Source organism: Nipponia nippon, unplaced genomic scaffold (genome assembly GCF_047370975.1).
Source record: "Nipponia nippon isolate SJK-2023a ecotype South Korea unplaced genomic scaffold, ASM4737097v1 scaffold_3, whole genome shotgun sequence".
Lineage (NCBI taxonomy): Eukaryota > Metazoa > Chordata > Aves > Pelecaniformes > Threskiornithidae > Nipponia > Nipponia nippon.
Window position 1 is genome coordinate 33,699,709 of NW_028262347.1, and position 27,275 is coordinate 33,726,983.

The 27,275-nt window shown below is 36.3% G+C and overlaps 1 protein-coding gene across 1 annotated transcript in view; it reads right to left on the reverse strand.

Annotated features, from left to right (window-relative positions):
- Positions 1–27,275, reverse strand: part of ADAMTS20 (ADAM metallopeptidase with thrombospondin type 1 motif 20) — a 104,478-nt gene that overhangs the window by 32,952 nt on the left and 44,251 nt on the right. The window contains exons 12-28 of the mRNA XM_087764389.1: positions 22,850–22,995; positions 21,425–21,606; positions 21,192–21,328; positions 19,926–20,043; positions 17,063–17,158; positions 15,860–16,026; positions 15,620–15,749; positions 14,366–14,492; positions 13,503–13,713; positions 12,802–12,966; positions 11,939–12,103; positions 10,134–10,256; positions 7,230–7,337; positions 5,864–6,028; positions 5,353–5,643; positions 4,858–5,019; positions 3,208–3,384 (exon numbers count right to left, since the gene is read on the reverse strand). Coding sequence (XP_087620515.1) covers positions 3,208–3,384; positions 4,858–5,019; positions 5,353–5,643; positions 5,864–6,028; positions 7,230–7,337; positions 10,134–10,256; positions 11,939–12,103; positions 12,802–12,966; positions 13,503–13,713; positions 14,366–14,492; positions 15,620–15,749; positions 15,860–16,026; positions 17,063–17,158; positions 19,926–20,043; positions 21,192–21,328; positions 21,425–21,606; positions 22,850–22,995 — 2,670 coding nt within the window. The remainder of the gene's footprint in view (positions 1–3,207; positions 3,385–4,857; positions 5,020–5,352; positions 5,644–5,863; positions 6,029–7,229; positions 7,338–10,133; positions 10,257–11,938; positions 12,104–12,801; positions 12,967–13,502; positions 13,714–14,365; positions 14,493–15,619; positions 15,750–15,859; positions 16,027–17,062; positions 17,159–19,925; positions 20,044–21,191; positions 21,329–21,424; positions 21,607–22,849; positions 22,996–27,275) is intronic.

Consider the following 27,275-nt stretch of genomic DNA (forward strand, 5'->3'; position numbering starts at 1 on the left):
AGATTCAAAGAATCAAAGTTTCTGAATATGCATAATATTTCTGAGAAAGTGTCCTGGAGTGTTATGAGTCTTTAGAATTTGAGATTTACTTGCCTCACATCCCTTTGGAAAACTGCAGAAACTGGCAACAGAGGAGTACATAACCTTTAAGCTTTGTAATGGTCAGCTCCGGTAGCCACAGACACTATTAAAGTATAACAGCCCATAGCTGCTGAACTGCAGAAAGCATCAACCAGAATTCTGGTTTCAAATCATAAACAGAGCCTTCCTTGCAACTGCCCTATTGTGCATTTACAAGATATGTTTTATTTTAGTTACGTTGTGTAAAATGAATCAAAAACTGAAAGAACTGTAGTTACAAGGCATATTGCTAGAAGTCTTCTATCCACAAATATATAGTGATAGCTAGTGGAAGAAGTTAGAATGCCCCAATATGGAAGAGAGCATAAAAGACACTGACAACTGATAAACTAGAACAATCCTTCTACATGGTGCATCAGGTTCTTGACTCAGGATTCTGAATTGGTCTTAGCTAATTTGACTTTTTCTGAACCTATTTCTGCTGGAATCTAAAATCCAAGAGGAAATTATCTGGCTATGTAAAAGCTGGAATAATCTGTGAGTGAAGCTTTTAGTTCAGACATGGTTTAGACAAAGCTACATCAGAATGAGAAAGAGGTTTTTTAAGCAATTTTCATACCCATTTCTGAACTGACTGGGCCAGAGACAGGGCCAATACTCAAGGAGGTCAAGAAGTTGTTCCAGGTTCTGCTGGTTTTGGCTGGGATAGAGTTAATTTTCTTCATAGTAGTGAGTATGGGACTACATTTTGGATTTGTGCTGAAAACAGCGTTGATAATGCAGAGATGTTTTCATTATTGCTGAGCAGTGCTTACACAGAGTCAAGGCCTTTTCTGCTTCTCACCCCACCCCACCAGCGAGTGGGCTGGGGGTGCACAAGAAGCGGGGAGGGGACACAGCTGGGACAGCTGACCCCAACTGACAAAAGGGATATTCCGTAACATATGATGTCATGCTGAGCCTATAAAGCTGGGAGAAGAAGAAGGAAGCAGGGGACGTTTGGAGTGGCAGCATTTGTATTCCCAAGAAACTGTTACGCGTGATAGAGCCCTGCTTTCCTGGAGACGGCTGAACTCATGCCTCCCAATGGGAAGTAGAGAATGACACATAAATATTACTCAATACTTTTACCAAAAACACAGTGTTTGGTTCTTGCTGTCTTTATAGAAAAGGCAGTAAGTGTAGATCTGACATGCTTGATGTCTTCTGTATTAGAGCATATTGCATGCCAGAAAGGCATAAGATAGGCAGAGCCATGATCTATTGCCAAACTGTAACATCACTAGTCAACCACCCATAGGTGAAGGCTAAACAAAGCCATTTGTGGTAGGCTACAACAGTGCTTCTGTGACTAAAGCTTTTACTGCTCTTTCATAGTAGTTGTCCTCAATGAATAAATTTTGCTGTTTAAACAGCAACGAAAATTAACTGAAGTTTGTGTGTTGGCGGTGTTCAAACTAGTTAAATTACTAAAAAGTGACAGCATATTTAATATGTGAGCCTGCTTTTATTTCCTGAATCTGCTACATTTGTTTCTGCACAACACCATGTGACAGTGTGATGAAATTAAAACTATTACTGAATAACCATAGAACTTGCAATCATATATAAAACGGAGGCCACAAACTCTCTCTCTGATAACTAGCTTCCATTCTAAACTTAGGCTTTGAAGGATTAAAATGGCTTTTAATGTCAATTGAGATATAAACCAACATGAAAATCTTTACAAAACTAAGGCATATGTAACGTTTACGATACATTACAATAGATTACAGGTAACCTATTAATGCAGGACAAACTGCATCATTCAGGGAATGAACAGGCTGTGAATAACTTTTGATCTAAAAGGAAAACAAACATGAGTTCAAAGGCAACTACGTGCTGAAAGCCCTGCTTGTCTTCTCAGCACCTGAAGTACATATGTTAATTAAGCATTAGCAATTATTTGGCTAATGACTAAATAAGATACTCTGGTGTCTGTTAAACACAAACCCAAAAAGCTGTTTTGCACAGTGGAAGAAAGAGATAACTGTGGTAAATTATTAATTAAAACTTTCATATTAAAGTCTATTTGCAATAAATTAGAATAGATTATATAAACACTAACGAATTATTTAAAGTTGAAATTGGACAATATTTTTAAAAACGTTTCCATGTTAATTCAAATAACCAAATTACGTAATTTTATTAACTTAAAAAAACCCAAAAAAACAAAAAAAACACACCAACAAAAAAGCCCAGAACTGTTGTCCTAGTCCATCTCCCAGCGATGTTAATGACAGGTTTTTAACTGATTTTGATGGAACCAGAACTGGATCCAACCTCCTTTGATTGCCATTATTCTCCTTAGAATTGAGCACAATAATAAATATTGTTGTTAAATTCACAGCTTGGGAAAAATAATGTACTCTATATTGTAGAGCTTGCTATGGTTACTTCCGTGTGTTAATAATCTGCTAGTGGCAATTTTAAAGATTAATGGTGATTACTGTAGGCATTTTTACACATTAATAGACAGTGACATGTAGACAATAACATATTATAGTTACATACATAATTATACATAGACAGCTTTAATTAGTCACTGTTTTAAAACCACAAATATAAACTTTTATACACAAATGTACACGTAATACGGAGTAAAATGTTTGATGACAGAGTGTAATATACATGTGTGTGAGTTATTTTATACTTAAATATACTATTAGAAAAAAGTTATGCATTAAAAAGTTTTTTTTTTTTTACAAATATAAATATGTAGATGATACTACAGTATAAATTACAGCATATACTTTTAAATTTAAACACAGATCAAATCATAATCCTTCAAAATTGAACTACCTATTAGGTATCGCTATTGGCTATGCTGATTTCTGGTAATTTTCAAAGATTCTCTGTGATGTTTTACAGAGCATGATACTGTTCCCACTGAAGTAAATGGCTGTTTCCCATTTAATCCAATGACTGCAGGAACAATTGCTTAATAAAACTACATAGACTATATTCCACATGCATTATTATGTCACTGTTATCAAATAAAACAATAATATAATTTTTAAAAGGCGAGGGGAAATAGAGTGACAGAAAGAACAAGAAAGCGAAAAGTATTAGTGAATGCTATCGTACCGATTTCCACGGTCCCCGATGCCATGAAACATCACCAGGGCAAGAATGCACATTACATTGTGCCATATTAGGTGGCTTGTCTAGAATTTCACAGTTTTGATCACCCAACGTTTGGCCAGTAGGAAGCTGACAAATCACCAGTCTTGTCTTTATTCCATCTCCACAAGTTTGAGTACACTGAAATACAGAATTTTATATGCAATATTATTGTTAAGAGAGTCATCACATACTCTTAAACCAAAAAGATATAGCAATAATCAGTACATGTTATTATTTATTATGTCTATTTCATATTCTCTGAACACCCAGTTCAAGAATAAGGACTTAGCCTAATCTCATATAATGAAATAACAATTCTCCCACTAAAACGTTTACCAAACTACATTTTTATAGTTTATCAAGTGATTTTCTACAAAAAGTCTGTTACAGGGAATTTACTCTATCAAGGAGAAGTAACCATTTGTGAGAATAAATGTGCATACATATCTCTCTTTAATTGGAGGAAAAGATGGAAATAGGTACTAAAACTAGTTTTCCCTGCCAGAAAAGAGAAAACTCAGACACTGGGCACACTTTCTCATAGTTTAACTTATATAGATTAAGTGTAAAATACTTATAGGATGTGTTTTCTGGGTTTCAGTTTTCCTGTAATTCTGCAATACCAGACAAAAATATTAATTTTCATTTCTAATGAGCTATTAAAAACAACCTGATCAAAAGTGAGCATGTTCCAATAGTTTGTAGCTTTTTACTGTATTTCAGAGGATTCTAAATTAGACAAAAACTGCAGCATCTGCATTAACTGGATCCCAAGTCTGCAGCTATGGACAGAAAAAACATGACACTCAGACTGGCCTTGAGAACTAAATGGTTAGATCTGGCCAAAATGAGGGGAAAAAAAAGAAAAAAAAAGAAGTCACTCAAACAATTTTTCTTCTTTTCCCAACTCTAGATATTGATGTATCAAGAATAAGAAAAGAAAGCAGGCATCACAAGAGGTTAGATTAGAATTATTGCCAAACTAACCAGCTTTAACTCTTTCTGTAGTGTTTGAGCAAGAATGCATGGTCAAGATATGACATTACATGGCATGGAGAAACCATTCTTTGTCCAATAATGTATAATGTTTCATCAAAACATTCTAACCCAGGCACATCTTTTAGATGCATGATCCTATCTTCATACTTCTAATTTGCAACTACAACCCAGTTGATACCACTACTTGCAGTTATTCTAGTCAGTACCTATGAAATTTGACATAATAAAGTTTCTTTACAGCTTCTTATGCTCATTTTTTTTAGACTAGCTAGTACACTGAGATTTTTCTGCATACAATTCAACTTTTTGTAACAGAAAATAATTTTGTATGTCTCAAGATTCAAGACACTACTGCAATGCTCAATTATACATTGTACATCCTTAGCCTCACACAACACTTGCTTCTTTTGGATGTACATTTACACTACTCCTATTTACACTACAGTTCTGGATTTGACCAAAATTCGAAGTTTAGATAAACAGGTTGAAACTCATTCTTTTTAAAGAAGTAAAAAAATTATGTTCAGTTCCATTCACAGTCAAATAATTATGTTACTATTTCTAAGCTTATGTGGTAAACAATGTTTCCCTTTGAAAGTGAAATGATCTTACTTCTCCCCAGTTCCCATAGTTCCATCGTGGGCAGGGTCCAGAATCACAGTGTCTTGACTCCGGAGGTTTTGTTGCCTCATCACAATAGCTAGCACTTCTTCCTTCCTCATCTTGACATACTACAACTCGACGGTGAAATCCACCTGCACAAGTACTAGAGCACTACCAAAACATGTAAACATATGTATCACCATTGCATAATCAGAAAAACATAAAAATATGTTGGTTAAAACAACTTAAAATTATTATTTTTTAATGTTAACTTTCAAAACTGAAATTTGCAAATAAAAATTACTACTATGTAGAAGTATTTTGAAGTTGAAATCACAGAAAAAATAATTTTTAATTTAATATAATAATAACCACAACAACAACAACAATATTTTTAAAATAAATGTGCTTCTCTTTTGACCAAATCTGTACCTCAAGAACGTTTCTAGAAATGTTAATACACGTGTGAGAGAACAAATTAATATATTAAAGAGAAATTCTTACTGCTCCCCAGGGTCCAGTTCTCCACTGATATCCTCCCACAGAGGGATGGTTCCACTGGTTTATATTGTCTTGTGGATGATGCACTGGAAGGTAACCTATTTCTGGAAAGCGGCTTGGATGGTCATGTATTTTCGGAATATGATGATATACTGATGGACATGGTGGCATGTTACATTCTTGTTCTTTGGAAGGTCGGCCTTCAGGATCACAGTAATTCTCGTTGATTTGTTGATGATAGTTGACACAGATAACTTGTCTTGTTACTATTCCACTATCACATGTGACTGTGCACTGACCAAAAATTAACCCAACATTTGTGACAGAACATTGATAATTAATAACCAAAGACATTTATCTTTACTTTTGAGAATAAGAAAAGTATACTTCATTTTTTCAAGGGATGCAATTTCAATCACACTTGCACAGAATATGAAGTCCCAATTTCTAACCAGAGACTTTGGCCAATGATCTAAATAGACAAGTTTAAAAAAAAATTACAATTAATACTTACAGGGGACCAATTTCCAACTTGCCACTCTCCACATGGGCTAAAGCAGCTTGAAATTTCAGCTGGTCGTGGTAAATGAGCACAGAAAGATTCATCTGCTATTCCTCCGTAAGCATCTCTACAACTCACATAGCGAGCACGATCACCCTTCCCACAGGATGCAGAGCACTGTCAGAGAACAACCCAAGCTCATCGCACTTTAGGAGACCAAAACAAGATCATGCAAGCATGTAAAATACTAACATAGCTTAGTATCAGCTTGACTTTAGAATTAAACACTGAGAACCAGATTTCCATCTCACACTGATAGAGCCATGCATTCAGGAAGGAAAGTGAAATATTTCTGGATGGTTTAGGCCTTAAGAATTCTCATTGGCTTCGACCTGAATTGCACGGCCTTACTTCTTGTGAAGCAATTCAGCATATCTGAACAGGCAGCATTTCAACTATAACATGGAATCATTATACAGTTGCAAAAGGAATTTTTTTATTTATTAACAATAGAAGCATTAAAGAGTAACTTCCAGAACATTTTAGTTATTACACAGTGATGCAATATTTACATCAACTGATATAATAAAAACTGATATTCACAATCCATTTGCCATTCTAGTTTATATTAGCATATTCCATTGAGCCTTTTCTGATGCCTTTGTAGATGAGAAGTTCAAGGTGGATTTAGTGAAGAGTTTGAGTAGCCTCAGTCTATGCACTCTTTACTGTTATTTACTTAAAATAGTTGTGCAAAGATATAGTTGTGTTAAATGCTTTGTTAAGAACCTCAGGGGATTAACAGACACACCCACATTTTTATAGATAATTTTAAATTTTCACTTTGCTGTCAAGTAAAACTTATTTTCAACACTATCAAAATCAAAAACTCTTCCATTAAACAATGTGTAGAAACGATTTTTTATAATGCTTATTTAAGAAATCATGTAAAATTAGACCTTTAAAGACCCAAACTGTTTAATATTGCTATTCCCATAAAAGATTTAAATCATATTTTAGAATGAAAGATGTTCTCCATACTCAGAAACTGATCAATTATTTTAAAAAAAACACTTTCTTGCACACTCTCAATCATATGAAAGATATTTTGCTCAGAACCCCAGCTCCTAGAATCCTGTTTTTTTCCCCTCCTTATTTTCCCTGGCTAGATATGAAGCACACAGAATTTGCTGGGAGCGTCTATCTCCTCCTTAAGAAACAGGTTCTTAAAAAAAAAAATAAAATATTTAGAATTCCTTTAAAATCTATCCCAAGCAGATTTCAGTCTGAAAAAATATATTAATGAGAACTTTATGGAAAAATGGGTGAAGGAATGGAGGACTGCTCTGCAGGATGTGACCACTATTACATTACATACTGGTGTCCATGATCCATATCTCCATTGGGTCACCTTCCCCATATGAACTAGAGGAAGCGATGTAGTCCATAATTTTGTATTTTCTGGACAGGAGGGCAACTCACATTCCTGTGGGGGTGAGAAGAAAAAAGCTTTCAAAATATACATTTTGGAATAACCAAATGTAAAGCAAATGGATCCCACAGAGATCATAGAATCATAGAATCGTCAAGGTTGGAAAAGACCCTTAAGATCATCGAGTCCAACCGTCAACGTAGCACTCCCCAAGTCCATCTATGCCATGTCTTCAAGCACCGTATCTATCCATTCTTTAAATACCTCCAGGGATGGAGACTCAACCACTTCCCTGGGCAGCCTGTTCCAATGCTTGACCACCCTCTCGGTAAAGAAGTTTTTCCTAATATCTAACCTAAACATCCCATGGCGCAGCTTGAGGCCGTTTGCTCTCGTTCTGTCACTCATTACTAGGGAGAAGAGACCAACCCCCTCCTCGCTACAACCTCTTTTCAGGTAGTTGTAGAGAGCAATAAGGTCTCCCCTCAGCCTCCTCTTCTCCAGGCTAAACAATCCCATTTCCCTCAGCCTCTCCTCATAAGACATGTGCTCCAGACCCTTCACCCTCCTCTGGACATGTTCCAGCACCTCCATGTCCTTCTTGGAGTGAGGGGCCCAAAACTGAACACAGTACTTGAGGTGCGGCCTCACCAGTGCCAAGTACAGGGGCACTATCACCTCCCTGGTCCTGCTGGCCACACTATTCTTGATACAGGCCAGGATGCCATTGGCACTCTTGGCCACCTGGGCACACTGCCAGCTGTCAACCAACACCCCCAGGTCCTTTTCCGCCAGGCAGCTCTCCAGACACTCCTCCCCCAGCCTGTAGCGTTGCATGGGGTTGTTGTGACCCAAGTGCAGGACCCAGCACTTGGCCTTGTTGAATCTCATGCAGAGATTGGTCCAGCCTGTCCAGGTCCCTCTGTAGGGCCTTCCTACCCTCCAGCAGATTGACACTTCCACCCAACTTGGTGTCATCTGCAAACTTACTGACAGTGCACTCGATCCCCTCATCCAGATCATCAGTGAAGATATTGAACAGGACTAGCCCCAGTACTGAGCCCTGGGAAACACCACTCGTGACTGGCCGCCAACTGCATTTGACTCCATTCACCACCACTCTCTGGGCTCGGCCGTCCAGCCAGTTTTTAACCCAGTGTAGAGTGCACCCATCCAAGCCGTGTGCAGCCAGCTTCTCCAGGAGAATGCTGTGGGAGACTGTGTCAAAGGCCTTACTAAAGTCCAAGCAGACAACATCCACAGCCTTCACCTCATCCACTAAGCAGGTCACCTTGTCATAGAAGGAGACCAGGTTAGTGAAACAGGATCTCCCTTTCATAAACCCATGCTGGCTGGGCCTGATCCCCCGGTTGTCCCGCACTTGCTGCATAATGGCACTCAAGATGACCTGCTCCATGACCTTCCCCGGCACCGAGGTCAGGCTGACAGGCCTGTAGTTCCCAGGATCCTCCTTCCGACACTTCTTGTAGAGGGGAGTCATGTTTGCTAGCTTCCAGTCATCCAGGACCTCCCCGGTTGACCCGGACTGCTGATAAATAATGGAGAGTGGCTTGGCCAGCTCCTCTGCCAGCTCCCTCATTATCCTCGGGTGGATCCCATCTAGATCCTACCATTACAATAAGCCAGCATTAACTGACAAGTAAATACCATCTTCTAACTTTTCCCTGGCATTATTCAAAGGCTTTTTATTGAATTGTTTTGTTTTGTTTCAAATCAAGAGGCAAAAAAAATTTATTGATGTTAAAACTGTATTAGTAATAGCTAATAACATTTGCACTTTGAGAAAAAACTGTGTTGGGCAACTTGCTGGAGACAAGGGGCATAGACATCACTGTGTCCTGTTTCATAGCCACATGCAGTGCAAAAGAACTGAGTGAAGATAGTGGCTGTGCTGTCCTGTCCTTTATACCTTCAGCTACTGAGAACACAACATTCCCCAGTTTCAGTCAAAAAGCTGAACAGGTACCACAATTCAAAATACAAAGCATACTCAAAACCCCAGTGTTTTCAGGTGTAAGTGGAAATAAATTTATACCAAGTACTTGGTTTTTCTATTTTGAAATCTTATTCAAGAAGCCATCAGAGGGGTGGTAATTTGTGACTAGTTTACTCTGTAGCATGGAATCCTTTTTTTTTTCCCTCTTCTCCTTGAGACAAGAAGCAGAGTATGACTTCAAGGAGGTATATGGTTACCAGCTTAGCTGGATATAAATGAGATGTATCAATCTAGTGGCCAGATCAACATATTAATACATAGCACTTAAGACACCAATTGCTTTTGGCTAAAGGTAAACCCACTGACTGTATTAAAAACATTTCTTCTGAAAAATTATAGATTTAAATTAAGGAAAGTGATGAAGTAAGTAAACTAAGACAAGAAGAAAAGGTAAAGAACCATATTAATACCATATTGAATCATAATTCATGTCTACACAGTTTTGAATTAGTATTATTCCAACAACTGAAGCTTTCTTCAAGTAACCATATCGTTCTTTTAAGAACTATATACAAGCAGAATTTTAAGAGAATACCAAGGCAGTTAGGTGCTATTAAGCATCAGGGCCAGCACTCTCCTTATAATATTCTACATGTTGGAGCACCCCCCACCCCGCCCCAAATAATCAAAGGCCTTTGCACCCCTTCAATCATAATTAAATTTGAAAATTTGGTATATTTCCCTAGGCCAAATTTGAAGTTCAGGATAAAAGCAGAGAGTTTCAGTATTTTCTTCTCATTTTAGAATTCGTTTCCTGCAAGTTCCTTCAAAGAGTCAGTAGACAACACTTTTAACTAAAAAGTACAATCACTGAAAGGCATTTTTTAACTTACTTGGTTATCTCTAGGACGAGTAGCAGCATTACATTCCCTGTCATCATCCAAAAAAACTCTGTAAGTCCCAGTAACACATTTGACTGCACGCATCTGGTATCCACGTCCACACGTTACAGCACACTGTTAAAGTCAATAATTTCACACACTTGAAATAGTGCTATTTATAATAAAATTTAATTTTAAATTACATTTTCTATCTCAAAACTCTTTCTAGAATGAATAGGAATGACTACTGGGATGGTGTTAACTTCATGGCAGACCATACGCTGCTTAAACAGTGTCCATAACACACCAATATTTTGGCTGTTGCTGAACAGTATGCAGGATAAAGGCTTTCTCTTTTTCCCCCTTCTACCCCCTGCAGTGAGTAGGCTGGAGATGGGCAGGAGATGGGGAGGGAACACAGCCAGGACAGCTGACCCAAACTGATCAAAAGGGACAATCCATGCTATATAATGTCATTCTCAGCAATAAAAACTGGGGTAGAGGAAGGGGGGGGAGGAGGGAGTAAGGGGTGGCTTCCAAATGAATCATTAGTTGCAGCTGTTAAAGGTCTTTTCCTTCACTATAGAGTTTGACAAAAGCACACTCAAAGAAGGCACCGAAAATGTTAGATGGCTGAAAATACTGACATAAATCCCATCCTATAAATGTTGTGGTTCAAGCACAGATACTGGTAAAAACCCAGGTCATGAATAGCTATTACCAGATGGCACGGTAGAAAAACTCCAATGGAAAGCTCTGCTCCAGTGACATGGATTGGTAAATTGCTTGTACAAGCTATTCCAGCAAGGCCATACACAATGATTTTTTTATTCAGAAGAATTATATCATGGGACTGAATTATTTTTTTATTTCATTTTTGCATTTAGCTTGTAGGAATGGAAAGCCAGCACCTTGTGATCAAAAGATTACTCAAAAGGAATTCAACATTATGTTAGACAACAGTGTGGTTATCTCTAACCTGAAAAAATATTACATGAGAAAAGTTCTATACAAAATAAATGTTTAAGTTAAAAATATACTTAATTTCCAAAGGTACATTTATTCTGTATTTTACTAACAGGTTATATGTAAAAAAATAATCAGCTGCTATTCAGTTATGAATTCTCACTAACATCCAAGAAACACTGAATAATCCAACACTTCTGTTGTTTTGAGTAACTTGATCATATGAAAGCTCCATGAAATTGAATACCTTATTATTTTTTAATTAATTCTCATCTATTTGTTGACAAAAGTTTCCTTTGCAAATTAATTCACTTTTTTCCAGAATTTGAAGCCACTCTGGTATACATTAGATGAGCATCATTACACACAGGAATATATTTTTCAACATCGCTTTCACATAAAGAGATAGCAGATCTTTTATTACTGAAGGTCAAAACAAAACATAACAACAAAATACTAAGTCTTTTTGCCTGCTATTATTAGCATATACACTTCTATGATCTTAACTAAATAAATATTTGGTCTTTTACCTGTCTCATTCATCTGAACGGTTTGCTATCTACATTTTCATTATTCTGGAGATGTAATACATTCATGTGAAATGAATGAGAACAATTATACGATTCTATGATTCTATATTAAGGCTCAGGGTCAATGACTATTTTAGGCATTTAACTTATATGTGGGTGTTCCTAAATTACAGGTTAGATAGCCAATAGCAAACAAACATGTGAATCAATTCAACTAAAGTAACTGCTTAAGATCCAATTAAAATGTTTAAAAGGTATTGTTTTGTGACCACTCATAGTCTGAACTAGAAAACAAGAAGCCAGGAATCCTTATGTACTCACTGATCCCCAAGGCCCTACTTGCCAAGATGCACATTCATGAAGTTCACAGGGTGTTATTGATTCTGGTCTATCATTTGGATTACAGAAATCATCTCTCAGTTGTTCATCATTCAGTTGGCACCATACTTGACGATGCTTCATTCCTTTGCCACATGTCACAGGACACTGTAAAATTATTAGAGTCATCAGTTCGTAAAGACATGAATCTGCATTAATGGCTTCACTTTCTTTTAGTAATCTGTTGGATTTTAATGATCACAATAAATAACAAAAATATTCCATGAATGTAAGTAGTCCAACAAAACTAGTTCTTTTATGAACTCTCCATTTCAAACGTCAACCCAAATGCTAATACAAAGGAATCACTATTAAGTTTCTAAAGCTACAAAAATATGAGAACAATGTACAGATCACTTATTTCTGTTAGAATAAAGAATACTTGTTTAAAATATGAGGGCACATATCACAGCTTTCACAGGAAAAATGTTTAAACTATCCATGATTCTTTTATACCCATATAATCTATAATAAAACAGATATAATACTGTTCTTCAGCTGGCTGGCTGGTTCTCATTGCTTAGAAAAAAAGGAAGGTATGCATATTACTGTAGATAGATTTATTTTAAAGTAGCTTCACTACCTCATTTTAATGTAACAAGATTTCAGAGAAAAATAAATTCTAGGTGTGTTTTTCAGAAGTTCTCATGCCATTTGTACATCTGGGATGTTTATCAGCCACATCCTAGGACTTCAGAATTTTTATTATTGTGTGCCCCAAAATGGCCAGAACAAAAAACCCAAACACTTAAAGCAGCTTATTTTAATATCGATGACCAGACCTTAAGTTTTGCGTGGTTCATTACCTCGCTCCACTCACTAACAGACCAGCTTGGACATAAGAATTCATTGCAACTCTGTGTTACAACTCTTGGAAGTTCCTGGCATTCTCTGTCAGGAAGATGACGACCCAAATTGTTCATACAAAAAGCTTCTCTGGTTCTGACACCTCTTTCACAGCTCCTGGAACACTGCAGTGCACAGACAATATTACAAAATAGGAAACACATGCTAAAACTAAGTCAAAATACATTATTAGTCTTAAAGGTAAAAGACATTAATGACTGTGTTAGACAAATGTATCCTACATTTAATCCACGACTGCTAATATGTTCATGTGAGATAAATTTGGCACTTTCTTTAGTAGTTCCAAGATTAAACTCTTTAAATGAAGATTAAAGCTGCAATTGTACTTAGTTCTTTTCTCCAAAATAGTCTCACAACTAAATTATTACAGCTGTAAATAAAATATACACCTTTAAGCACCAGATCTTCTCTGCTGACTTCCAAAACCAAGCTGCAAAAAATTTAGCTACAGTTTCTTACAAAAATATGAGGAAGCTGCTGAAATATAAAGATTGGTATTGGCTCCTCCTACAACTCTCCATTTATCAAACATTATTTTCTTTTAGTTACTTAAACTAAAAAAATTGATATAGAAATAAAAATTTGACATGAATGCTAACCAGAACTATAATGGTACGATTATAAGGTTTTGAATTTGTACCTCTGACCATTCCGTGTAGTGCCAACTTGTTAACATACAGTCACCATGGCAGGGCTCTCTGGTGGGTGGCTTCTGCTGATCAGCACAGTACTTATCATCCACTGGAGCACTGAGTCCTTTTGAAATAGAGTACTTCATGCAGTGGATCTCTACAGATCGATACCCTGGGCCACACTTTGATGTGCAGTCACTTTTGCCAACATTGTGCCACCTACAAGGATAAGCTGTAGGTGAATAAAGCACCCAGAGAATGTACGAGGAATTGCCATGTAAATGTAGATATGCATTTTAGGGAACAGATAAAAACTGTAAAATATATCTCATGACTGGAATTTTCAAAGCAATATAAAAGAATTTGACTCATAGGCTTAAAAACATATTTTTAAATTTAAAGGATCTTTTATCTTAATCTCCTAGGTGACTTTGAAAAATGTAAGCTATAATTCTAACTGTTCATCCTCTGAATACTTCAGCGTGGGCTTTCTTGGAGTGCAAAAACACAAGTCTGTTTCAAATTAGTTCCAGTTGTGGGTACAATTCTGGTGAAACATGTATTCTGCCCAGCAATGCAAGTTTTTGTGCCAGGATACATAGAACAGATTCACAATCCTAACAAAAGACTTTGTACTTTACCAATAAAAACTAGATAAGTACACTAGTTCTACTTAGATTCAGAGGTATAAACCTAATGTACAAACCCATTATACCAATAGATTTGAGGAAAGGAGGGAGAGAAGGGAGGGATAAGGGAGGTGGAGAGAGGTGGAGGGACAGAGGATAAAGCAATCTGAATGATTTTGTTTCAATCTCTATCAACAACAATATGTAAGACCACAATAGCTCTATCAGGAACCTCTCTTTACCTTAATTCACATTCTGTATTACACTCCTCAAAGACTTCTGGTACCATGGGTATAAGTTCACATCTTTGATCAGACACTACCACATGATCACTTTTACGTATGCATGTCATTCTTCTTCTTCGAATACCTTGAAAAGGAACCAAACAAAGTGAATAAAGAGCTAAAAAATAAGAATGCCTTTTTACGCTAGTGGATTCCATTCATCATTTAGGAATTTAACTGAGATACCCCATTAAGACTAATCTTTGTATACAGGAGATTCTGTACAAGCATGCTGCTTTGGGCAGCTGACTACATTCCAGGTGGAGAACAACCTTGTTCCAGTCACCCCTGCCATCTCCCAGCTGTACTACAGTGATCTCACAAGGTTATCAACTTCCAGAAAACTGCAGAAGTGCAACAGTCCATTTACTCATCAGGCTAAGTATTCCAAATGAATCATGTCTGTCCTTTGATAATTAGCAAATTACCAAACCACCGTGTTAACTTAGAGGTTGTGATCCTTTTCTTTAAGGAAACAGAAAATTTGATCACAAGGTATCTAAAAGATCTGGAGTCCGGAGAGAAATATCACAGTTGACAGATGCTCTGCTTTTCTAGCATGTGAGCACGTCTACAGCCTGACTCAAAACCAGAAGAAACTCACAATCACCTACCTCAAGCACAGACATTTCTAGCACCTGCTAATAGGAGTATCTATCAAAATTCTGTGTACATACACTTTATATGTACACTTCATACATATTGCGGTTTTATTTTTACACTGGAATGGCCTATAGAATAACAAAATTGTAAAAAATTGTAAAAAAAAAATCTTCAAATAGCTTCACCCCAAGTAGCAGATAACCAAAACAGACAAAGAAATATATAAAAGATACTAGACAAATCAGTCAGTGACCATCTGGAAATATGATAACGGAAGCCTAATACATATTAGCAGATATACAATACTGCTTTCTAAGGATGCATTAGTCTTGATTCAATTTTTTTTTTTTTTAATAAACCACTCCTATGGCTACAAAAGAAAGGAACACAAATGTAGTTTTGAACATAGAATTGCATTGCATAAATAGGGGAAAAAGCAAAACAAAATCAGAAGCCATTCTGCCCTTAAAGGCTCTGTGCACCTAAAGTTTGCTGAGAGTGCTGAGTTTCTTCCTTACAAGTAGGAGTGAAAAATCTGAGTACTTAAGACTAGTCCCTTCCTAAATGCCATCAGGTCTTTGGTTCTGGTGACAAAAGAATTCACAGTACCTTGGCACATCCTGCTGCAGTCTTGCCAGGGTCCGTAAGGATCCCACGTAAACAAATCGCTTCTGTCTTCTATTGGGATGTTGAATGAATAACGCACATCAGGGTTGTATAAATTCCCTACACACAAAACCTTAATTGAGATAAAATGATAGCTGTTTTTCAGTGAATTTGAACATAAAATTATGAACATAATGATCATGTAGCAAATTTTCAAACTTATGAAGAAAAGTAAACATGCACCTGTAAGGTTAGCTCTTCTTCGATTCTATCAGTGCTGTTAATTCGTTCTATCGTATTGTTTGAACCACTGTACTCAAAAATGGCTCCTTGAATATTGATTTCTCTTTTTGACATGCTTACAACAAAATTTCCATTCAAGATAAAATTTCCATGAATATCAGATAAAGCTATAAATAAAATAAAATATTGGAAATAAAGCATCTATTTACTTACAAGGTTCTATCAATAAAAATTCTTAATAATATATCTTCTCATCAACACTTATCTTTATTTTAGTCTATGATGTGTAATACTTTAACATTGTATCAAACAGTTTCTAATGCATGTATACAATCCTAACCATCATTAACTTTCATCTGAGCAGTTGTCATGAATCTTCTCTGCATTAACAACACAACTTTACTAATATTTGTTCTGCTGAAAGGTGGACCGCAGTCATCACTTTTAAATTTGGTTAGGTTCTGCTAAGGTAGAAGGAAACAATTATTATCTATATTTCTGGCCTATTCTACAGCCCACATCCTTGGATTTGCTAGAGCTACTTCTAGTGAAGTGGCTTTTAAAAGTAAATTTTAAAGTAAAAAAAAAAAGTAAATTATTAAGCATTTATAATGGTAATGGAAGAAGAGACAAAAGGAAAATATGCACCAATATTCTCTCAGGCACTTCAGATGTAACATAAGTACTGTGAAACAGAACAACCAAGATCTTTGGTACAATGTGCTTGTGAATTCTGTTTCTCTCACACACTTGAAAATCTATCAACATGTGATCTTTATACTCAGATAAACAGAAATGTGAAACAATGGTAAGTTTGCTGAAGGTCAGACTGCTTCATTTATAAACAAAGTGTATGCTTCCAGGATTTAAAACCACAAATGCCTGCATTATTGCCGAGTTCACTTGTGGAGTTTTAATTAACGTTGCCACAACAAAGTAAAAAATGGACAAAATGATGCAATGTGCTATAATTCTTATTCTCTGACAAATGAACACACACATTTAAGAATTAGAAACCTAACAGCATCTCACTCATTTTTCCTAAAACTAATATCTACAGAGAGACTCAGGCAAATGATGATACAATGTAATGAGATATTTACTCAAAAGACTTCATCAGACTTCTGACAATATATGTCTAGAGCAGAACTCTGGCAAGAGCACAAAAACTATCCATCAATGTTATACATGGGAGGCTTTTACCAAGGTAGTTGTCATCTTCTGGTTTCCCTGAGTAGCTGTGCTGCCGAATATCAATGTTTGTTGCTCCTTTGGGAATATTTACTACAACATTGTAACCTGTAATGTAATTATTCACAAATTTATTATATACAAAAATAGTCAAATACTAGTAAATGTGAACACGCATTTAACTAGTTTTATTCCAATATCCTACAGTGCACCAGTGACAACCACTGCTGAATGCCCTCATGTTTTAGGAAGGAAATGTGAATATCTTCATGCATACTAAATTTCTTTGTTGATGGTTTTTGGTTTGTTTTGTTCTTTAATCAGTTGAACTGAACTTTTACTTTTCATAACTAATTACAATTCTGTTTTAAAAAGCTGTTTCTCACAGATGCTAATCACAATTTCAAAAGGATCCTTATGTCTAAGAAAAACTCAATATGGCAAACACTGGAAACAAACACAAATGTGCAGTCTGATATTTTGCTGTGTTTAACAGTCTTGCTGGGATTTAACTTTAGTTAGTTAACTCACCTCTGTGGGTAAAAATGCAAATGGCAATATCCTTTTCAATTTCATAATTCATTAACTTCCCAGTGCTTTAATCTATTAAAACTATGCCATGCATTTCAATGAACATTTAATCTAATCACAGGTCCATCACAGTTACCAGCTGGGGGCAGCACTGCAATTGCAAATTGACACGCTGCATGCTCTGGATAAATACACAGCGTTTGGTCAGTTTTCCAACATATTGGGAAGGAAACCAAAACACACTCAAAAAAGCCCCTCATCTCACATGCTGAAGACCTTGTGGTAATAGAATGAAAGACGACAAAATATGGGAGGAAACTATAAACAAAACTGCATAGCATGTTGTCAAGGATACGCAGGAGACTAGATCACATACTGAGGTGCTGGGAATGACCATCTTCCAGGAAATCCTCACATGCTCTACTTTAATGCAATAGTAATAGCCAACATAATAATAATGTGTACATAATTAGATGTCATTTCCTAAATTGGGAGCTAAGGAAGTTAGTATTCCATTGTAATGAATTTCTGATGATTGTTTCACTACTGTTTAAACACTTAATGACAACATTATAACTGTATGAATACAAGCACGCACCACAGGCTACTATTGCAAAAATTCTGCATTATTAACATGGCTTGTGTCAGTATGGAAGGGGACCAGGTGAAGTTAAAAGACAACCACCAAGCACGCAGACTTTGGCATAGTTATCTTGTGATGTGTAACTCATATCTCTTTGGAAAAGAACGTTTCCTCAGACAATGTTTTCAGTCATTAGCCTAGCGATGTCATAGGCCTCCCACAGACACTGAATTTTTAGTGACCAGCTAGCTACAGGCTCTTGTTTGTATTGCTACACTCCTACTCCTGAGCACAGCTGAGTGATAATCCCAAATGTTTAGCATACTGTCCAGTAGTATAATTCAGCATCATCTTTTATACACTATAATTCCAAGAATTCGAACACAATTTAAATCGTTCAACTAAGTCTAAAACCAAAACAATAAATTAAGATATTCCTCATCCCAAAAAGATTTTTTTTCCTCCAACTTCAGTTAGGAGCAAATAAGTCTATGATGATACAGAGCTGATAAACAGCAGAGTGACAGTCTCAATCATATTTGTATAAACAGCAGCTTCAGTGTAATGGTCACTTGTATCATATGTATTTGTGATATAATTCACGTGCTACCTATAAGCAAAAAGAGCTTTCATAGTGGTGGAAAACAACACTGATAGTCCTTTACTCAGAATTATCGAAATAATACATTCTTTTCCTTTAGTGTTTTGACCACATGTTCAGAAATCCAGTATCTAATAAGAATAGTTGATTGTGTCTTCTTCCAACATCTCAGGACAGACATATGCAAGAAAAGTTACATGTAATTTGTATGGGAAGGGTAGCTGTATCCCACCTTTAAGTTTTTTGGTACTTTTTGCTTGGCACAAGCCCCCTGCTAGGGGGTAAAAAAAAAAAAATCCAACGGGATACTGGGCATACTTTCCTCTTTGACCAGCAATTCCTTTGCTCTATGAAGATCCTATTTGGCAGCTCTCCAGGTATAATTTTTGCTTTGTCTGTGGTCTCTTTCAACCAGTGAAGCAGCATGAAGGAGCCTTTGGGAATCTGATATTAACCTGGAAACTTCTGTCCTTATGTTCTATGTTCTAACTACTGAACTGTACTGCTACATGCATACAATAGTCTCTCCATACTTCCCAGTTCTTCACAAAGAACTTTCAGTAGCTCTATTAGAGAAACTAAACCAAAGAAATAGAAATTACCAGAGTTATTCAGAAGAGTTTCTCATTCACTACATGCCAATGAAGAGGAAAGAACATAAATGTTGCTGCCCATGTTCTCTGGAAAGAGAAGGCTCACATTTCGCAGGCTTTCTTTTTCACTATAGGAAAAAAGGAACCTCATCAGCTGCTCACACCACAGACTTCTCTCTATCTCTTTACACAACGAAAAGGAGATGTTATAATAAGTCCTTCAGCTGCATATTTTCAGAGGAGAGAATGCAAAGTGCAAAGCAGGAAACATTCTTTCTTTTAAAGTACTTTCACCCTCATTGTATCTTTTATCCATGTCTTTTGTTTTGACCTTAGAGCAGATTGATTTCCCCACACACACACCTTGAATGGGTCAGTGTGTCACAGTGTTTGCCTCTGCATCCCTGAGAGGGCACATGTGACTGAAAATCGGAGATAATTTTTGTGGGCAGAGGCCCTAAAGAACATACACTGAAATCCCACTTACTCAAATGTAAAACAATTTCTAAGCCATATTGAAATGTACATTAAGATCAAAAAAAAACAAACCGAAACAAACAAACATACCATAATGAGCACTGTTGAAAGTACCTGCAAGAGTCTTACATGAAGAATTATCACCACCACAGATTCCACATTTGTCTCTCCTTGCCTTGGAATTCAAAATGTGATCACAGCCTGCTTGCTACAAAAAAAATACAATAGCCCTGTGTCATTCAGCCCAATGGAAAACAATGAAAACAAACAATATAAGCTTCCCACTCCCCAAAAATATTCTTATTCACTGTATATATCTGGCCTTCGTTGGCAATTCATGAAAAGCCTTTTATGTTTTTGGGTGCTGTGATATAAGGGCAAAACACAATAGTGCTGTGGTACTAACAATGTACAATCCAAATACACTTAATACATCAGGAACTGTATAAGAACACATAATAGTATGTAAAGATTTTGTATAAAAATGTCAACATAGTGTATAAATCTTAAGTTATATTTACATTAAAAAGTCTTGGAATCCTAAAAGCAGTACGTATGTGTACATGGTGATCAATTCTTTTAAATTAAGTCTGTCATTACTGCAAAACAAGCAAAGGAATACACATAGACTATGCTGGTTAATAAGCACAATTTTTGTTTATGTATCTTTACTTAAACTTCCTTTTTTTAAAATTATGGTAAACAGGACAATTCTCTGGCATTTCCTCTTTCCTCTTGATTCAACATTATAAAAAAGGCTACATTTTCTCCTCATCCTGAATATACTCAGTTTTGCTGCAATCAGCAAAACAACCTGGGCTTGACAAAAAAGTCTTGAGTTTTTATAACCTATCAGCTTGCTTCTCACAACAAAATCTTGTGGCACTTCCATAATTGCTATTAAGCAAAGAATGCTGAAATGATCCCTTTCAAGGGTCAGTTCCTCCTGATTTTGCAATGAAATAATAAATACATAATCTAGCTAACCTTGGATTTTCTACTTGTTTACTTCTTTGATAGCAGAAATATGATGCAATAAACACACAACATGCTTCTTTCCTCCCTTTATCCCAATTTTGGATCAGTTTCTCTCTGCTCACTTGGACAATATTAACTTTCTCACATACCAGGCTTAATGAGGAAAGACTGCGGGTCTTCAGATTCAACTGTATGTTGTTCACTTAATTGCCTCCATTTCCAGATCTTTATTTTGGTACAGATTAAAATTAACTTAAGTAAATTCAAAATATCTTGCTTTACATATTTTCAGTAATGGTTATTTGGATGAATATTTAATATCTACTTTACCAGCTGTTAAAATTGATTTTAATAATTAATAAGTTTAGATTTAAATACCCTGCATAAGCCTTGAACACAAAGGTCATTGGTTTCTGCTCCACAGGGAGTACCATCAGCAACTCTGTCCTTCAGCTGATAGTAGGAAGTTGTTCCAGAAACTCGGCAAAAAAGTTTACAGCGATCTTTCATAGAAACTGGAAAGAAAATCCAACAGGTTTCTTGTCTGTTTTAAAACTTTAATTAAAGTAACATTTTTATTTCATTAATTGAAAAAAATTATAATTACTTACTACCACTGTATTTTGGAAGCCAGCGAACAGCAGATGTAAGACCGTTGATGTTAAAGTGTTTGCCATCAAATTCAGAGCACTGCTGCTCCCGGAAATCTTTTTTGCCTTTTGGACATGAATCAGTATTACATGATCGAAATTTCATCCTGCGGCCAACACAGTACTTTCCTCCATTTCTTGGTCTAACAAAAAAAGGTAAATGTAAAACACACTCAGTTTCTAAGATTGCCGTTTTCCATGAAAAGTGGCTTGAGCCACTGGTCTAAAGATGAAAACCTCACACAGCATTCTGCCATCTTTTAATGACTTTCTTACACTCTGTCTTCTGTTGCACTACGTATACATTTATACCCATGTGAAGAAAATAAAAAGTCCATGTAAAATACTACTGCTGAGGAAGGTGGTAATCAAGCTACTGATGTTTATTAATGTCTATTACATTTTTATTTCCCTTACACTCAGAATTATTTTGCCTGGGAAAAAGCATTATTAACTTTAATGCTTTCATCAACTTAGCTGGGATTACAGCCCTGTTTTTCCAGAAGCAGCACCTCCCTCGGTAAAGTCTAAAATACATTTCCTAACTGTTATAAACCCTGCTACACAATACTTCAGTATTAGCAGGTTCTTGGGGAGGAAAAAAAAGAATAAATCAATGGCATATTGATACTATCAGTTACTACAGGCTGACAGAGGCATATCTAATGGGAATCTAGTCTACTGCCTCTTACTCATCAGAGAAAATAAAATAACCTGGGGTTGTTTGATTGAGGTTCATTTATCCCACTGATAATATCAAGATGACATGACTTCCTAGAAAAACCCTGAAACTACCCAGGCTGGAGCTATGGTTCTGCTTCTGGAAAAGTTAAGGGTAAAGTTCTCATTGACTTTTATAACAGAGAATGAAATCCACATTGAATTATTCAGTCAATGGAAGTTTCTCATTATAAAGGTAAGTTGTAAATGACTCTGCAGTAACCAGTGTTCCTTGTAGGCATTACTGGTGGTGATGTTGCAAAAAAGCCTTAAATCCAAGCAAATCAAGTGTTTCACTAAAAAGATGACCAGGGAATACATCTAATTGTCTTTGCGGCTTTTACTCCAAAGAAAGCATCTCAATGTTTAAAGAAACCATCAGTATTTAGAGTAAAGCTAGGAAATAAGACCTTACCAAAATAAGTCTTTAGAAATATCTATAAATATGAATGATATAGTGGAGATGAGTAATCTAAAAGTTCTCTGCATATTAGAGTCTGTAGACTTATCTCTCTTTTCAAACATGGCCAAAACAAGCTTTTTTTTTAATTGATGCTTTGAATTAATTCGCACAACCCACAATACCTTCATTTTGTTTTGAACCAATCCATTATGTCATAATATCTTCGTTATGCACTAATGTAAACCACAATAAAAAAGACATACTCTGGTCTGTTACAGAGTCTGGTGGTGCTCTTAATTCCACCTCCACAAGTTCTTGAACATGAGCTATAAGGTCCCCATGGTCCCCATTCTCCATCTACAGGACGCGTCTCCATTTCTCTGCTCACACAAATTCCATGCCGGCAGTGCTGTGCAGTTGACAAACAAAAAATTTGTAAGTCACTGTATATTTTAGACACAGAAAGAACAAAATTTAAGAGCTCACTGCTCTTAATCTAGAAAATTTGGACATTTTCTAAAATGTTCAAATTCCTTTAAGATATCTTACCCAGTAGTCATATTTTCAAAAATGCTGTCTAGAGTTCTTTGCTCTCTATGAAAGCTACTGGATGCTTGAATATATCTTTAGGTCTTGTCACTTTATTCAAATGCTTATATAAGAATCTCAAAATCCTGATCTTGAATTCCTGATACGTTTTCACGCACAAACTTCAGAAATAGATTTACAGTCGTCTTGCATGTATGAGATTCTTCCAGTTTAATTTGGGAATTCATGCTGATACAGAAAGTGAAAAGGTATGATAACAAACCACCCAGAAATTCAGGGTGTTTTGAGCATCCTGAAAGCTAAAAAAGCTAGTGGGATTGTTTGGGAAAAGCACACAAATTTTCAAGCATTTAGGACCTTGTTTATGCTAAAGCAAGATAATGCTAAAGCAAGATAATGCTACAGATTCAAGCTTAAACTCAGACTGCCACACCTATAACAATAGGTATAAACTATTTTTTATTTTTATTTATTTATACTTTACAATAATTTTATATTTACTATGAATTTAACAATTTTACTATTACCATTAAAACTGAATTAATATTTAAAGAAATAATAATTCTTAGAGCAAGATACTACATTCCAATGTCTATTGTGTTGCTTCAGATTTATTCCTGCTGAAGAACTATCTATTTTCAACTAAAAACTTACATAAAGGTGCAATTTTCATTTATTCTGCTGGGATTTACTTTATTAAGAAGACAAAGATTGCAAGACTATTCTGTTGTGGTCATGTCAGTTATGAGACTTCACCACCCCTTATACGTAAACTGTTATTATTTATAGAAAGTTGTAATTACTAGCTATTTTTTTCAGAAGAATCAAGCGATCCATCTCTTGGTTCTAAGTATTTACTATCTAAGTCCCTGACTCTGCAAATATTTATCCACTTCAGTGGTTACTCAAAAAGTACACAACTAAAAAGTCTAAATGAGAATCTTGTGATTGGTGCATGTGTGACTTTTTCCTAAGAACCTGCAGGAATTACCAGCACTAATCCTATTGATGACTTATGGCAGTTGGAATTCTAATTCACTTGTATGCTTTAGAAAATCCCAAGTGATATACTTGATCACAACATAGTGGACCAGTTTACACGCTAAAATAGAATATTTACAAGATACTATAATGTCAGCACTATGTCTCCCGTTGACTTCTATGTGGATAATATGCCCTCAACTTTGTCCTTGATGCCAAACACCCTCTGAAGCATCAAAGACTGCCCACATCTGGAGACAAGACACTGGGCAGGATGGACTACGTGGGGTCAGTGCTCACACACAATAGAGAGAATTCTTTATTTTAGATGACTGTTTGCAGACTCAGGATTAGACTGATCATTAGGTTTGTTGTCAGGGGGGATTCTCCTAGTCGTATTGACAGGAAGCGGCTTATTCCATCTTTCCCTGCAGTACATACATGGATCAGTCACTAAAATCATCAGAACAGATTATATCAACTCAACTGCTTGTTATTTCTGAAACTTAGGCTTTGCCTCTCTGCTCTCTGTGACACAAAACAGCTTCGAATTACCTTAAAGCCTAAAAGGGTTTTGGTAACTAAAGTCTCTGGCACATAAACCAATTTAAGAATCTCTGATACACAGAAGAAAATAATTCAAGGATTCCACCCCTTTTTAAAACTAATTTAAATGTTACATAGAATTTCTCAAGAGTTACTATGACCTTAGAAATTTATTGTAGGAACTACCAATTAACATAAATTTTGCTGAACACACAGAAATGATGTGTGCAATCTTTCTGAATATGCCTGAATGACACAAAACTCAAATGTTGTTCAGTGGTTTTATCACTGCATAAAATAATTCCTAGAAGCATTTTTTTCCTAATTAGTATATGCTTTTATTGTATTGATACTTATGCTCATATGTTAACAATCATTTTGCTCTCAAAACAGGAATTCGTCACAGAATCAGATTCTCCCTTCTGAGTTCTGCCCGAGTTCCTAATCCAACTTGCCGATAGAATTGCCTGCCTGTATAATTCTTCGTCACACTGACTCTGACACATGGGCCATATCTTTCAAGCCCTGAATGCCTTCCTCTAAGAGTAGGACCATTCAAGGTGATTTTCAAGCCAAAAGCAAACACAGAACAAAAGCTAGATCTGTCTTGTCATACAACCAGCAAATCCAGCAAATTGGCTAGATAATCACTCATTTGATGCTAAGACTAATGCTTTAACTTAACACCAAAAAGACACCTTTATTCCACTGCATATCTGCATATGATTTCTCACTGCAGTGCTTACTGTTAGTTTTTATTACTTTTTTCAAGATGGCCTTAGGGTACCTTTGTACCCAAACCTTCTAGTCCCTAGCATCTAGTATCCAGCAATAAAAGATAGACTTTTACATAGTGCAGCCATAAGGTAAATATGAGGAAATATTAAGACCTTGCCTTTCCAAGAACTGTCATTAGCATCTTAGGAAATAATTTTTTACTACTATAGGCTGAAGATTCTAAATCCCCCTTCACAAAGTGAATACTGCATCCAAATGTGGGACAGCAACCTAGAATTTAGGTTCTTCTTCCACCCACAAAAACATTTACAATAACTTGAAGGGAGATTTTAGGAAAAGACAGAGTGGTAAAATGAAATTTTATACCCACAACAGCATTATTTTGATCCATAAAAATGCAAAGCATATGTTCACATCTGGGATTTTAATAGCTTATTCAAAAAACTTGTCTCAGTTATTATTCTGCTGCATTCCTACAGAAGCAACATGATGAAGTCACAGTAGAAAACTCCAGCACCAGACGCATTCCAGATGTTCCTCTGCGCTTGCCTGAATCATTGCTTCACTGAGAATACTATGATACACAGAACTTTGGTAAAGTTAAATATAATCGCTAACAATTTTTTTTCCTACATTTGTTATGGCAAATGTAACGTTTGCATTATGTAAAGTGGATATCACTCGTAATTCCAAACATACTGATTGCAGCAAGTGGCAACTCTGCTCTAGCCAAAGTCAACAGTTGATTTTCTGTCAAAAAGGCAGAAATTCTGACCCAAATCCACATGTAATTATTGTATCTTCAGAGATAAGCGGGAGGATTAATGGTTCAAATTTGGGATCAATGAACCAACAGGTACCCAGATTTGTATTTATTAATCACCTGCTTATAATAAGCAGTTTGACTCTTATTTATGGATTCAACTATGATTTGATAAACTGATTTCAGGTACTCCAACTTATCTTATAGCTTATTGAACTTGCTAAATTTCCAGGAAAGCAATTTTGAAAGAAATTATTAAAGTGCTAATTGCCAGACTATGCTTGATTTTGACTGAATCAAGGAGAGTGACAGATGCACGCAGAACAGGACTAGAGTTCTTCTGAAATCAATTCCTTCATACACAGTCTGGTATGACAGCAGGAAAAGGACTCCAAGTTCACTCTTACTGTCTGTATTTTCCAGGCTACTCCCAGAGATACACATGGTTTTTGAAGATGTTGGGGCAAAGATTGAAACACAGATGCTCAGTGTACGAGGACAGTTTCATGCATTGGAGCCCTGTGTAGCCTTGCCGAAAAGGAGGCTCAGGAAAAACTATTCATCTATTTCCAGACATCAACATAGAATCATAGAATCGTCTAGGTTGGAAGAGACCTTTAAGATCATCAAGACCAACCGTTAACCTAGTGCTGCCGAGTCCACCACTAAACCATGTCCCTAAGCACCACACCTACACATCTTTTAAATACCTCCAGGGATGGGGACTCAACCACTTCCCTGGGCAGCCTGTTCCAGTGCCTGACTACCCTTTCAGTGAAGAAATTTTTCCTAATATCCAACCTAAACCTGCCCTGGCGCAGCTTGATGCTGCCGGTAGCTACTGGTGCTTCTAAAGGGAAGGAACATGACTGAACACTGAAGACAAGTATGAAGAGAAAATGAAAAGGACAAAGCATTGCAGAAGTGGACACGATGGTCTGTATTTTGCTTTCCAAATATCCAATTTCATTGTTCTGATTTTTTTTTGCCTTATAAAATACAGTTTCTTCACTCCTGATATCCAGACAGGGCCCTGAGAATGAGCCAGTGAATAGCACAGGAAGAGAAACTCGTAGTGGACTGAATGTGGGAGAGAAAAATGGGCATAGCTG